General features: G+C 42.5%; 1 protein-coding gene across 1 annotated transcript in view; it reads right to left on the bottom strand.

The window, feature by feature from the left end:
* MYH13 (myosin, heavy chain 13, skeletal muscle) overlaps positions 1-12,957 on the bottom strand; it is a 48,555-nt gene extending 35,598 nt beyond the window's left edge. Inside the window, exons 1-10 of the mRNA XM_004685084.2 lie at positions 12,754-12,957; positions 10,742-10,885; positions 10,224-10,380; positions 8,626-8,653; positions 8,426-8,537; positions 7,294-7,386; positions 5,422-5,485; positions 5,236-5,334; positions 5,026-5,129; positions 1,703-1,841 (exon numbers count right to left, since the gene is read on the bottom strand). Of these exons, the coding sequence (XP_004685141.1) occupies positions 1,703-1,841; positions 5,026-5,129; positions 5,236-5,334; positions 5,422-5,485; positions 7,294-7,386; positions 8,426-8,537; positions 8,626-8,653; positions 10,224-10,380; positions 10,742-10,885; positions 12,754-12,957 (1,144 nt within the window). The remainder of the gene's footprint in view (positions 1-1,702; positions 1,842-5,025; positions 5,130-5,235; positions 5,335-5,421; positions 5,486-7,293; positions 7,387-8,425; positions 8,538-8,625; positions 8,654-10,223; positions 10,381-10,741; positions 10,886-12,753) is intronic.
* Between the last annotated feature and the right edge of the window lie 1,144 nt (positions 12,958-14,101).

Below are 14,101 nucleotides of genomic sequence, written 5' to 3'. Positions count from 1 at the left end.
ATTAACATGTCGAGTACCTACTTAAGTACCAAACCTCAAAAGCAGCCAAATAGTAGCAATTTCATGAAGTTCATTGGGAGTTCAGTTGACTTGAATTGGCCTGGTTACCTGAACAGAGCTCATTGAGAAGGTAGAGAAGTGCTCTTTTGCGGGATAACCCTTCTTTACTTGGGAACATCACCTCCTTGCGGGATGGGGAGGTGTGTTAATAAAAGTCCAGGGCAGAGTTTGGTAAGTTCTTAATAAGAAGCCAAATGTATGCTTTTCTCTTTGCTCACACTCTTCCTTTTCTGTCCCTTTAGGTGGAAGGTGTCACAATGCTTCTAGTCATTTGTATTTGAGAGCTGCAGTGATACATCCTTCTTCCTCACCCCTGACATGTCTTTGTTCAGACAGGCACAAGTTCTGCTCAGTTCATCTTCAAAATAGCTGACATTGCTATTGTTTCAAGAGCTATGGAATAGAGGCAGAGAACCTGGTTTCTAGAATCAGATTGTCTGAATTAAACTTTGGTTTTGCTGCTGCTGATGCTTTTTTGTATAGATTCTATCTTTAAAAGAAAAGGTGATAACACTTTCATGTGCTTATATTAGGATTAATCAAATAAGATAAAAAAAACTCTTAAGTGATTGTTTTACAGTAGACCGTTATAACCTAACTTTATTTTTTTCTCATCCCTTGAGTACCTCTATTCCTTTCCCTCCCTCTTTCTCTTAACTTCTGAGCCCTCAGAGTGTTTGTTGAAGTCACTAGTTTTTTGTTTTTGTTTTAGTGTTTTCCTGTTGCCGAATTGTCTGCTGTGTGAATGTCCACTATTTGTGTTTATCATTAATGGCTTTGCTTCTTTCTGCCTCAGTTCTGCATTTGGAAAGTGGAGGACAGTGACAATACCTAGGTTTTTGGTTTTATGAAGCCTACCTGGTGTATAATGAGCACTCACAATGGTAACATAGATTGGTCCTCATTCCAATTTCTCTTTTGCCCTTCTCTAGGCTCTATCTGCTCTTAATCATGGAGCAGTGCCAGGGCTGGGCAAGAACTTGAGACCTGGCCATGACATATAGTCATCTATAATCTACCCTGACAAGTGTCTTTCTTTCACATTCTTGGTGAGTCTGCTGTCTATAGGCTAATTCCAGGTTGTCACACATCCTTTCTTTCTACCTGGAATATCAGTGATTTCTGATGTCTCTCTAGATATTCTAAACCATTTATTCTGGCACTAAGACCTTCCCAAAGGCATGTAGAATAATCACTTTTTAATTTTCCTCTCTAAGTTCTACTAGGGTGATTCTCTACTCTAGCCAAAGTGGACCAATCTCTGTTCCTTGGCCACTGTTACATTCTTTCTTTTGCCCTTTTGCTCACTAAGTTTCTCCTACTAGGGGCCTTCTCCATGCCCTACAGAATCCTACATATCCTTCAAAGTCCAAGTCCCATCCTGCTCAGAAGTGTGTCTTGCTTGGAATATTTGGAGCTCTTCTGTCATTTAGCAAGTACCACAGGGACAGGCAGGACTAAAATATGGCCCCCAAGTTTGTCGCCCAAGGTGTACAGTCCCTGCATAATCTGCTCCACGGTGTGGGTGAAACCTGTGAATGTGATGGATATCACTCCCGAGAGTACCGGGTTCATCTCATTTTGCCCAGACTACCTATGAACACAGGCAGAACTCAAACCCTGTTGTCCCCTTCCCAGTCACCTTCGGTGCCATCTGGCTCCGCCTGCTCCTCACGCTGCTTTTGCTTGAACTTCATATTCCCATAATGCATCACAGCCCCTGTCAGCTTGTAGATTCCAATTTTCTCATCTGGGCTGAAGCCCAGGATGTCAATGGCATTCTAGCGATTAAAAAAAAAAAAAATGAACAGCCATCACAATAGGACTCAGGGATCCAAATGCAATTTCTTTTTGGCAAAGACCTCACCATTTTTGAATAGTAGATTAGACAGCATTTTCCTGAATAAGTAGCTGACTGGTATGGGGATGGTTAATTCGAATCAAAGCCATTTATTTAATTTGACATGTATTTGTGGGTAGAAATTATGGGAAGAAAATGTGAGCAATCTTTTTTCTTCTGCCAATAATTGATTATAACCATTTCTACTGTTGATAGATGTGGGAGCTGTTTTCTAGATAAGAGCATTGGTAAGCACCACAGAACACTGGGAAAAGGAGGTCTCATGGGGAGTGTCAAAGAAACAGACCAGACCAGACCGACACGTTGAGAGTTGGACATTGTATTCTAGGAATTCCAGTATTGCTCAGAATGAAGGCAATATGTACCATAGAATGTTGGAACTGGAAGGGAAGACTATCAAAGGATGTGCCATCATTGTTAGAATGAAAAAGAAACAAACTTTTGAAGACACAATTTATGTGTTTTGGGCATCATCCTTGTGCTATTTCTTGACATCTTCATGAGACAGAGAGTATGTGAAGAAATAAGAATCCTATTATACAGTCAAAAATTAAACAGGTAATTTGGATTTACCTTAAAAAATAAAAATGGAAATACTATATATGATCCAGCAAATCTCACTCTGGAGAATCTATCAACAGATTTTGAAACCATCAATTAAAAAATCTATGTGCTTTACAATGTTTTCTTGCAGCACTGTTCAGAAGAGGTGTGGCATGGAAGCAGCCTAAATACCCACTGATAGAAAATTAGATCAAGAATATGTGGACTATCCACACAGTGCAATACTACTCAGCCATAAAGAAAGACAAAATGTTGCCATTTAGAGCAAAATGAAAGGAAATCAAAGGAATGATGTGTAGTAAAACAAGTCAAAAATACAAAGACAAATATTGGAAGTTTACGCAGATGATTTCTACAAAGTAAAATAATTATAAAAACTTATAGTCCTTAAAAAATGAAATAAGGTTTCTGAGGTGAGTAGAAAGAGAAAAGATCAAAGGAGTTATAAGGAATGGTAGTGGGGGAGAAATTCCCATGAGAACCCTATGGGCATACAGGTGTTTTCAAATTTCCAGAAGAACTGAGTCCTAAAAGGGTGAGTAATCTCCCCAGAAAGCCATGCGGGCAGAACGTGATAAAACTGGCATGGGACCCAAGGCCTGGGTCAGTCTAAAGCCAGCAAGGGCTGACTTAACTTCAAAACCACTTTGTTCATCTTTCACCACAAAGGTTTCCACTAGAAAACTCTGCTCTAGGGTATCCATCTTTATGCAGTGGGGTTTGCAGTTAGCTCAAGCAATGTCCACTGATGGTATTCAAGCACGTCTCATCTTGTCTGGTGACACTATCCTACTGGGTCAGTGTCAGAAGGATGGCATTGAAAAATGAGGCACTCTAGGGGCGCTGTCCCCTTTGGGCGGATGGAGAGTCCATGTTGAGCTGACTGAGGGGTGGAGAGATTCTGAGACCTTGAGGGCCACCTTAGATGTGTGTCCCACCCCAGATTATGTCCCAGGGAGGGTGCTATTGGGTAAAGGAAAAAGACTTTCACCAAACCTGAAAGCATCATGCCTGCTTTGCCTTTTGGAGAAAGCAATCCTTTGGGCATGAGTCCACCGCCCCTTTTCCTGGGCCATAATCCATGGCCCTTGAAAGCTCTATAGGAGGGAGGGACAGCGGCAGCAGCAGGACTCTTATGGTGAGGAGCTGGGACATTTTTGGCAAATTTTAGAATTACTCAGGAGGACTTTCTTGGCATTGGACACCTTATATCAGTCATTAATCTGCCCTTCCTATACTCATCTGTTGGCTAAGGCTTGGGAAACTTGGTTTAAAAATCACAGTGGCGGCCCTCCCTGGTGGCACAACGGGTTAAAGCACAGCACTGAGAATCTAAAGCCGCTTCCACATGAGTTCGATTCCCGCCTGCCCCGGAGGAGACCACATGGCGTGGCAGACCTCTCCTGACCCGCCCGCTGCTCCCCTCAGCAGTGTACTTTGTTGATCTGCCTGTTCTGTTCTCCACTCTGTCTCTGGTGAAGCCTCTCACCTCCCCTGAGCCTCTGGCCTGTACCCCAGTTCTGTATGCACAAATAAATAAATCTTTAAAAAAAAAATCACAGTGGCTAGATTTACCTGACATTTATTTGATTGAGAAAATTTTCCACTTGCCTTAATTGAGTGTCACCTGGGGATGTCACTAAAGGAAGGTGACTGAGCTGGGTATGGGACAATGTCCCTACAGTGTTGGCCAAGATCCTTTCCTTCAGTTCATGTAGCTTCTGTGAGGGTGGAGCCATCAGGGGTGGCAATGAACTGTTTAGAGTTGGTGTGTTTTAGCTAAAACTGTGAGCTGTGGGTTTGGGCGGACCTGGGTTCTAACACTCTCCCTGTCATTATATAGAATTTGTGTCTTCAAGCAAACTGTGTATTTTTCCTAAGATTCAGTTTCTTTCTTTCTCTCTCTCTCTCTCTCTCTTTTTTTTTTGTAAACTGGGGCAATAGTAATACCTCTCCCAAAGGGTATTTTTATTTGTTTGTTTTATTTTTGAGGCCCAAATGAAATAATCTGGGTAAAGTCACTTGTCTCAGCTCCTAGCACTTTAAGAACCCAGTGCATGAGCTTTTGTTATTATAGTTACTGTTAACCCTGAATATACTCCTGAAAGCTGGCCTGAGCGAAGGAGCTGGGTGTCACCTGCTCCTGTCTGAGGTGGCAGGTACGGAGGAATGGCGTGGCTGCCACAGAGAGGGGCTGGTTTTGCCTGGTTTATACTTTTCTGTACAGTCTGATTTTTCTTTCATAAACTTATAGATTATTTTATAACCTGAAAATTCCTAAATAATCCTTTAAAACCTTACGCATGAACGAATTTGCTCCAAAATGCTAGAGAATAACTGAAGACGTGCTTTGTGCTTGCTTTCTGACTTCCCATTTCAGCATCTTCTGAGGCTCAGCACGAGGCTGCAATCTGTAGGACCTCGTTGAGCTCTTGGATCTAATCACTCAACTTCCCTAGATCCAATTTTCTCATTAGAACACTAGGTGCCTTAAAGTGAATCTATTCAATAATTCTTTGCTTAACAAACTAAATGCTTACATCTGTGGCCAACAGTTCCTCGCTGTCATCAATGCTGGCTACCGTGACTTCTCCTTGGCTCACGAAGGGGAAGTCAAAGGGGTTGGTTGAAATCAGAAGCAGGTCTGTGAAGCATGAAGATCTCGTTAGCATCTCACATACTGTATTATTATTAATATCCCCCCTAATATGACAGATTTGTAAGATGAGAACGCTCTCCTAAGAACTTACCAATTAATTCTGGCTTCTTGTTTGACATGATTTGGTAAAAAATATGATAACTTCTCTCACTGGATAACTGAAATGTCACTCTGGATTTTTCCAAGAGATCTAAGGAAATAAAAAATAATGTGACTTCAGGTGTGCAGGAGATGCCCCTGTGGTCAAATGCTAAGGTTCCAGGGAGTGTTGACTCACAGGTTTCAATGTCTGCAGACGCAAGCTTTCCTGTGGCTCCAAAATGAATCCGAATGAACTTCCCCTGTTCAATGGCAGTTGACAAACACCACAGTTGTTTTATTTCTGTTGTATATACCTGGCCTCTATTAGGTGCTACCGTGGATGATGAGAAGTGGGGGGCCAAGGAGAAAGTGAGAGAACTTCTCTCCTGTCTGTTCGCCTAGCATCTTGAATCCCCAAGTTGGGTTGATTCAGGTAGCAATGTCCAGTGCCCTGGGCCCTGTGCCTGTAGCCTAGAGGGTGCTGGGAAAACTTTGCTCTTGATTTTTTTTTTATTTTTATCCTGCTTTCTTTTACTTGGAATCTCAACCTCTCTGTAAGTCCTTTGAATTGATAACCTGATTGAGCTTCTTTTTCTGACTTCTTTTTCACTCCGGGTATTACTTCTGAAATTTCTAGCCACCATTTCCTTCCCTGCTTACTACAGGCAATACTAGCCCTAGCTTCAGGCAGGTTGCTAGCTCCTTTGCCCCCAATTTCAGAGAGGAAGTGGTGAAATTGGTGTGTGTGTGCCCACTTCCTTTTTACACTATCTGCTTAACTGATTCCTACCACATTGTGAGCAAATTTAAGGGCAAAATATTGTATTGCTTGTTCTCCCAGAGTCTGGAATGCAGCAGTCAATCATATTCTCACTCTGAAGGAAGCCTAAGAAGGGTCATAGGGCTATGTGTGATTGATGAGCATTGGTTGTCCAGGATGTTCAGATGTTAATGGAAGGTGATGGAAGTCACCTTTTGCCTGTAAATGTGTGGAAGGTAAGAGGTGGGCAGAATAACCAGACTGATTGTGACTTATGTCAAGACCAAGAGAAGAGGCCTTTGAACTCAATAAATGAGAGAGAGTGTGTGCGTGTTGGGGGTGGGGAGGGCCGTGGTGCTGAAGGTACTGTCTTCCCTGCTAGGCTGGTGTACACAGTAACTAACATGGTTCAAGTATATGACATGTGTCTGTGTGACATGGCTTCAGATCCCCTTCTGGGGAGAGTTTAATTGTCTATCTGGGAAGATAGATGTGCATAAAGGCAATGGCCAGAGGACCAAGGCAAGGAAAGAAAGGCCATAGTCAGAGCCACTGTCTCACACCTCTGCCTCCCTCCTCATCAATGACCATTTTATCTTGGAGGGGTAACTATAAAATGTAAACTTGTGATTATATAGCTACTGAGATTTCTGAGTTCTGATGGCTATTTGCAACTACAGGCACACACAAGGGCTTTACCTGCAGATGTATGATCCCCTGGCCAGTGAAATTAAGTAAAAGGTTGGATGACTTTGGGTGTTTTTTTTTTTTGCCACTGTGGAAGTAAATGTCTCTTTGGTTGAGGAAATCTTCCAGGATTATTGAAGGACAGAACATAGCCTTTAATATATTCCAAATCAACTTATTCTGAATTTTTGAATGCTTTTCCTTCCACTGGGTTTTTCCTATTTCAACATCTCCTTTGGAGGAGGTGAAAGCTGCTAATTTAACTCACACAAAGGTTTCTGTGGCTAATAAGAAATGGATATTGCTTGGTGGACTTCTTGATTTTAAAATGCATCCACCAAGAGAAAGCAATTTTAGCATAAAGAAATTGCTCGCTACTTGTGGGATGTGGATCACTCTGACAGTGACTGTTTAGGGAGGACAGTTAAATTCTTCCTCTGCTGAGGAACAAACCAACATGTTTTTCAAAGTGTATCGGAATATCTCAGTTGAGTAGATTGACCTAAATTTTGGGGTGGTGAAATAAGGTCAGGTATACTAGCTTATGTGGCAATTTCATCTCCTGCATTTGAAGAGTATGTCTGTTTTTTGGGATTAGCTGAGAATTGGACTGGGCCTTACAAATCTTGAGGAGTTGTCATTCCTCACGGTCTTGGCATTTCCAAAGGCCTCTAGCAGGGGGTTGGCCTGGATGATCTGGTCCTCCAGGGTTCCCTAATAATAAACAAGGAAAAGAGTGAAACCTTTTCTGAAGAAACAGCTCCTGAAGAAAACTCTTGGTGACTTGGAAGTATGGGTGTTCTGGGCAGGTTCCAAGAAGAGATGTCAAACAGTCCCAACTGGTGGCTAGTGCAGAGCAGAGGTATTCACAGGCCCATCCCAACCATTTCCATAATTCCTATCTAGCAAAGATCATACTAGTAGAGTATCAAAGTGACTTCTTCTCACACCAGATTGCAGGCTAGAATATTATCTCTCCCATCCTTATTGTTCTTAGACTGCCTTTTTTCCCATCTTGCTTGTTCCTAGACCACCTTCTTTCTGGTTTCACTGTAAATCATGAATCCTTAGAATCTATGCCTCCCTTACTGTATGCATGGTGGCCCATCTAAAGTAGACATTTGGATTCAGGAATAGAAATATAAAGTGAACAATGAAAGTGACCCAAGAGGTTATATGGTAAAATCAGTGGTTCCTCAACATATTTTTAAGATGCAAAAAACACTTTATCAGGATTTGTTCTCAGGAGCCCACTTATAGAAAAAAAAAGACATTTTACCTCATTCCCCATCATGGACACTTCTTGGGCTCCAAAGCAGTTTGGAAACTACTGTGCAATTCAGTGGTTCTCAAAGTGTGGTTGCTGGACCAGCAGCGTGAATATTGGGGGCATGTTAGAAATGCAAAGTATCAGGATTGTGAATGTGAGCTAAAAATTCTGGGCCTGGGGCCCATCAATCAGTTGTTATTAAGCCCTTATGGTGATCATGAGATGCATTCCAGTTTGAAGACCACTGACCTAAACCATTCCTTCTCCATAGGAGGATGTGGTCAGTTGGCTTTTACTGGTGGAATAAGTGCTAGAACCTAAATCCACTGGGTTGAACCACTTATTGCTTTGTTCTATAAACACCTATGGGGCAAGAACTTGAGCTGTGCATTCCCACTGAACACAGAGCCCTGAGCACCTTAATATTCACCTAGTACTTAAGGTAATAAGCCAGCAAGCCTCTGATTGGAAGGAGCTACTCACCTGCATTTTGCCAGGCTGCTGCTCCTTCTTTTTGTCCCCAGTAACTGCAATTGTTGCAAAATACTGGATGACACGCTTGGTGTTCACTGTCTTCCCAGCCCCGGATTCTCCACTGTCAATTTAAAAGTAATGAGATAAAGGAGAGTGGAAGGGATGGATGTGACTGCTAAGTCATCATGGTGCAAACATGGACTACTCACGTGATGAGGATAGACTGGTTGTCTCTATCTAGAAATACAGATGGAAGCAAAACAAAATGAATAATGACATGAAAATTAGTGAGAACTGGTAACTCAAATACATAAGTCCTAATTCTGGCTTTGACATTAACTATTGATGATTTGGACATATCTAATCTTCCTGAGATAATTTGTACAGATTTCTCAAATGGAAGATGGTAACATAGGCAGCTTTGGAAGTAGAAAGTGTGAACGTTTTTAATGTTCAAGATCTATAAACTTTCACTAACACTTTCTAATTTCTTTTTAATGAAGAAAGCAAGCCTCAGACTCAGAGCTTGTGAGAAGGCAGTGCTTCCTATAAGAATATGTGGACACTATGGATGCCATTGTCTTTTTCTTCTCTGTTATCTTTTCCTTGTGGAAATGACAATGGTCTTCCATTATGACAGTTTTGTCTGTCTCCTTCTCCCCTCCCACCAAATTCATGTGTTAAAGTCTTAACCTTCAGTACCTCAATGTATTCTTATTTTGGAAATAGGGTTCTGGCAGGATTAATTAGTAAAGACAAGATCTTTTTGGAGTAAGTGGCACCAAATCCAAAATAACAGAAATATTTATGAAAAGGGGAAATTTGGAGCTGATGCAACCAGAGATAGCACCATGTGAAGATGAAGGTGGAGAACAAGCCAAGGAATAACCAAGATTGCCAACAAAGCACCAGAAACTTAGAGAAAGAGACATGGAAGAGATTCTGTCTCACAGTCCTTAGAAGGAGCCAAGTGTGCCAACAGTATGAACTCAGATTTCTGGTCTCCAGAACTGTGAAATCATAAATTTCTGTTGGGTAGGCCACTTGTTTGTGGTGCTTTGCTATGGCAGCCCCCCAAAACTGAAATACATAGTGATGTTAACCTTCCTTTTAAAACTGATGCAACACCAGCCAGCTTAAAGAGATTACTAAGGATGCAGAAATGAACAGGGCTGTGAATATGAGGTAGGAATGGCTAAAGTTTGGGCAACATCACATTAGATGTCATTGAAGTGTTTTCAGGTCTCAGATGGCTGCTTCTACTTCTGCACAAATTCAGGTGAAAGTTGAAAAGGCAGAAGTGATATTTATTAAGTATGATGGTGTGAGAGCATCCCCATATTTCTATTTCGTATGCCATTCCAGGACTTGAGGGAGAAGAAAGAAGAGCCTGTGTTTGGAGGGAAAGGCAGGTGAAGGGACATTGTTATGTACTTTTCTCCATCTTTGTGTTCCTTAGTGGCCACTACGTGTTTCCATGTTGGGTGGGTTTTTGGAGGTGGAAGGGGGTAAAGTATTCCTTGTGTTCCACATCCCTCTAAGTAAGCATGTGCTTAGTGTGGCTTCATGAACATTGGTGCTTTAGTGATGAGCACTGGTATATGCATCATGAGTAGTAATGGAAACATTACATTTACAGCCTCCCCTGGATTTCCATCCTGAAGCCATCTGACTTTCCCACAGTCACTTCGATCTTTGCATTATTTGCATAACAAATACCTGGGATGATTTGGCTAATTAACTAGAAACAAATCCAAGTAGAGGACTTAGCTAATTAACTGAAATAAGGGTTAAAGAAATAACTCACCTGTCAGCATGAACTGATAGGCATTGTCAGAGATAGAGAAGATATGGGGTGGGGCCTCCTGGCGCTTCTTGCCTCTGTAGGCGGCCACCACCTCGGGGTTGTAAACCGGCAGCCACTTGTAGGGGTTGACGGTGACGCAGAAGAGGCCCGAGTAGGTCTAAGAAAAGTCAGGAAATGCAACCTATGCATCTTTTTTTTTTTAAGATTTATTTATTTATGCATACAGAGATGTTGGGCAGGGGTGTGTGTGTGAGAGGATTCACCAGAGACAGAGTGTGGAGTAGAGCAGGTGGATCTACTAAAGTACACCGCTGAGGGGAGCAGCTGGTGAGACAGGAGAGGTCTGCTGCACCATGTGGGTCAGCTCCCTTGCTGGGGATCGAACTCATGCTGCAATGACTGCAGATAGCATGATAGTTAAAGCACTGAGACTTTAACCCTTTGCACCACCAGGGAGGCCCCTGGATCTTGTTTTTTTACCAAGAGATAAAATAAAAAGAGCAGTGCATGGCACTCACGTAGATCATCCAGGCTGCGTAGCGCTCTTTGAGGTTGTACAGCACTGCTGGCTCGTGCAGGTGGGTCATCATGGCCATGTCCTCGATCTTGTCGAATTTGGGAGGGTTCATAGGGAAGACTTGGTCATTGTTCAGAGTGAGAGTCTGGTATTGAGAGGGAAAGTGTGTCATGAGTGGATCTGCTGATGCATACCGCACCCTACTGGCGTGGTGGCAGTAGTGAGATATTGGGGAGCAATTACTCTGTTAGCATGGGCAACTTTATGGGTCAGGTTTTTTTATATTAGTTTATTTTTACATTTTTTTGTGCATTTTCCTATCTCTGTTGCAATCCCCTTGGGTTTCCCATCACCAAATCACCCTGGATCATTTTTTTTTTTTTAACCAAGATCTGATCCACAAAGAAATGATTTGATGAACCTAATTCTGGTCAAAATGTCTAACCAACTCCGATTGGCACTCCTAGTCTGCCTGCTACCCCATGTGCCAGGAGTATGTCACTGAGGCGCAGATCTAAAGAGCTCTCAACTCTTAGGATGGCCAGGTAGGACCCAGGATGGCAGGTTGGGAAGAACTCCAATATCTCCTGGGCATCTCTACCTTCATCCCTCTACTCATGCAGTCCTTTGTCTGGAATATCTTCATTGAAATAATGTCTAGAAACTCTCAATGCCCTTGAAGCACCAGCTCCTCCTTTCTCATCTGCTTTTCAAGCTTTTCATAGTTCCTTCTACCTCTGTTCTGAATTTTAAAATATTTGTGCTTGCAATAGTGGCCATGACTGAATGGCTTTCTGAGACTATTCTTGAATTACCCCCTCTGTGTGTCCCCCAGCTCCCATCCAAGCATAGAGAGGGTTTTTGCATTCTGTTACTTGGAAGAGGGAGAAAATAGCGCAGAAAAGAGACCCTGTAAGGTTTTCTGGCCTTTGTTTTCCAAAAACCTGTCCTTAAGAGAGCTTTGGGGGTTTTACTGAAATGATACAAGGAAAAGAATTTATTGGCATAGACCAAACCTCTTGAGGAAAGGAGGCCTTTCTACCCCACCACCCTACACTAGACAGACACCTGGAATGACAGCGTGGGCAGTCTATGTTACCTGAAGCCCCAAGGGCTGGCGCTTGCTTTTCAGCAGATCATTCAGGGAGGCAGTGGGACCCTACTGTTCCATGTAAAGTTTTTAAAAAGTTACCCCAAGGATGACTGAACTAAATTTGTTTCTAGACCAATGAACAGAGGCTGAAACCAGAGTTAATTTAAATAATAATGATAATAATAATAATAATAATAATAGTAATATAGATCTGTGGATTTAGAATGAAGCATGCCACAAATTCATATAATGTTATAGTGCAATGTTACTTCAATAAAATGTAAAATAATTCTAATATATATATATACAATATATAAAGTATATATTTATACACACACACACACATATAATATTGTGTACTCCTGGATATTATATAACATTGTTAAGCAATGTTAATTCAGTAGAAAATTTAAAAAACTGCAATTCACATCTGCCATGCACATCTTGATTTCTACCCAAATGATAATCTTTGGGAAGCAGGTGCTGAGATTTGGTTACATTTGCAAAGTGACATACCTAGCTGTGGTGGGTGTCCAGTAAGGACTGAATTGACTCCTGCGATTATTCTCTACATTGAACTAGACAATGTCTCTGGAGCTCCCTCTGCAGGCCGCTTGGCAGCACAGAAGGTTGGTACTTCCCCCTCCCTCACCCCCAGGAGCAACCAATCTGCATCAAGCTCTCTTTTAAACAGTGATCCTCCTTCCTCCAAAGCAACCTTCACAAAATTCTTAAAGACCAAGTTCTTGGGGAAGGAGAGAGGCAGGAGTGAAAGTGTGTTTTAGGTAGTTATCACCTGCCATTTACTACAAAATAGATGAATGGCAATTTTATTCTACTTTTAGATTCCTAAGGGCCAGCATGCAATTTCCAATACTCCACTCCAAAGGGAAATAAGGATGCCTGAGATCAACACTTACCCGATCATCCAGGGTCTTGACTGTGACTTTGTCATTTTCCCTGCTCTGAATCATACCTTTCACATACATTTCCTTATCATCCACTGCAAAGCAGGCTTTCTTAGAATCAAATGGGCGATTCTGAGCTTCGATTCTCTCCTTTTCCGGTTTCCGCAGGTAGGGAGCTGCTTCTCCAAAAATAGCCATCTCTGCATCAGTACTCATGGCTGCAGGGGTCTGGGGAAAGAGGGAGGCTGCTTGTTTTGGAACCTTTTGATTCTTCCAACTGGGGGCCTCACCCTTTTATGTCCTTTCAGACGGGGGGCTTCTGGGTTTTATCTTGGTCCAGAAGACTCTAGGCCCCAGTAGAGGAGATGGAATAAGAAATTGGGAATGAATTTAAGGGGATATTTTACTGTAAGAAAACATCTGTTCATCTCTGAGATTTGATTTTGGGAATATCTCTCAGTTTAGTCCCACCATGTGGAAGTCTGAGCAGATCAGAAAAAGCCAAGGTGAACCCAGTAAAGACCTTAGGGAAAACTTCCTGTGAGGGCCCTAAGTGTCACCCCCAAATCTTAAGGAAGGCTGGAAAGAATTACTGGCATGTTGATAATGCCTAGTAGGAATGTCATACAGTCCAGTGAAAAGTGAATGGCTTGAACTTAGATACTTGTCACATTCCTTCAGCTAACAACATGTAGCAAGGTGATGGGGGCATGTGGGCGTGGTGAATGGTTCTGACCTTGAATGTGCACCAGAATTACCCACAGGGCTTGTTAAAACAGATTGCTGTGCCCCAACACAACATTTTCCCATTCAGTTGGCTTGGGGTGGAGAACTGAGAGTGCATTTCTAGCAAGCTTCTTGGTGCTGTGCATGCTGCTGGACCAGGCGACACACTCAGAATTGTTGGCCTAAGCCTTTCCAGGCCAAGAGTGGTCTTTGCATCAGCCTCGCCCAGGAGTCTGTTAGGAACACAGACCCTCAGACCCACTCCAGGTTACAGAATACAGGAGGTCTTTGTGTTTCACAAGATAGTAGGTGATTTCTATGCATAGTGAAGTTGGAAAGTACCAGGCCTCCTGGGTGGTCTCCAAACTTCTGCTTTGTGTAGGAGGGGCAGGGAGTGACAAATTCTTTATTTGGATTAGTACCTGCCTTAGAACTCGCTGCCTGCTCTGTGTGTGTGTGTGTGTGTGTGTGTGTGTTGTACAAGTGTCTTTCTGTCTCTCCTTTCTCTCCTGTCAGCCTCTCCCCAAACTATTGTCCCTTTGCTATGCTTTGAAATCAGACATCTTAGTCCTCCTCATTGAACCTGGTGAAACCACTTCACTTCTCTGGCTCAAAGTGAGGAAGCAAGCCTGGT

Source organism: Condylura cristata, unplaced genomic scaffold, assembly GCF_000260355.1.
Source record: "Condylura cristata isolate star-nosed mole 26May11 unplaced genomic scaffold, ConCri1.0 scaffold00017, whole genome shotgun sequence".
In the NCBI taxonomy this organism is placed as follows: domain Eukaryota; kingdom Metazoa; phylum Chordata; class Mammalia; order Eulipotyphla; family Talpidae; genus Condylura; species Condylura cristata.
The sequence above is the reverse complement of the archived record's forward strand: the minus strand, read 5'-3'. Positions and strand labels throughout refer to the sequence as shown.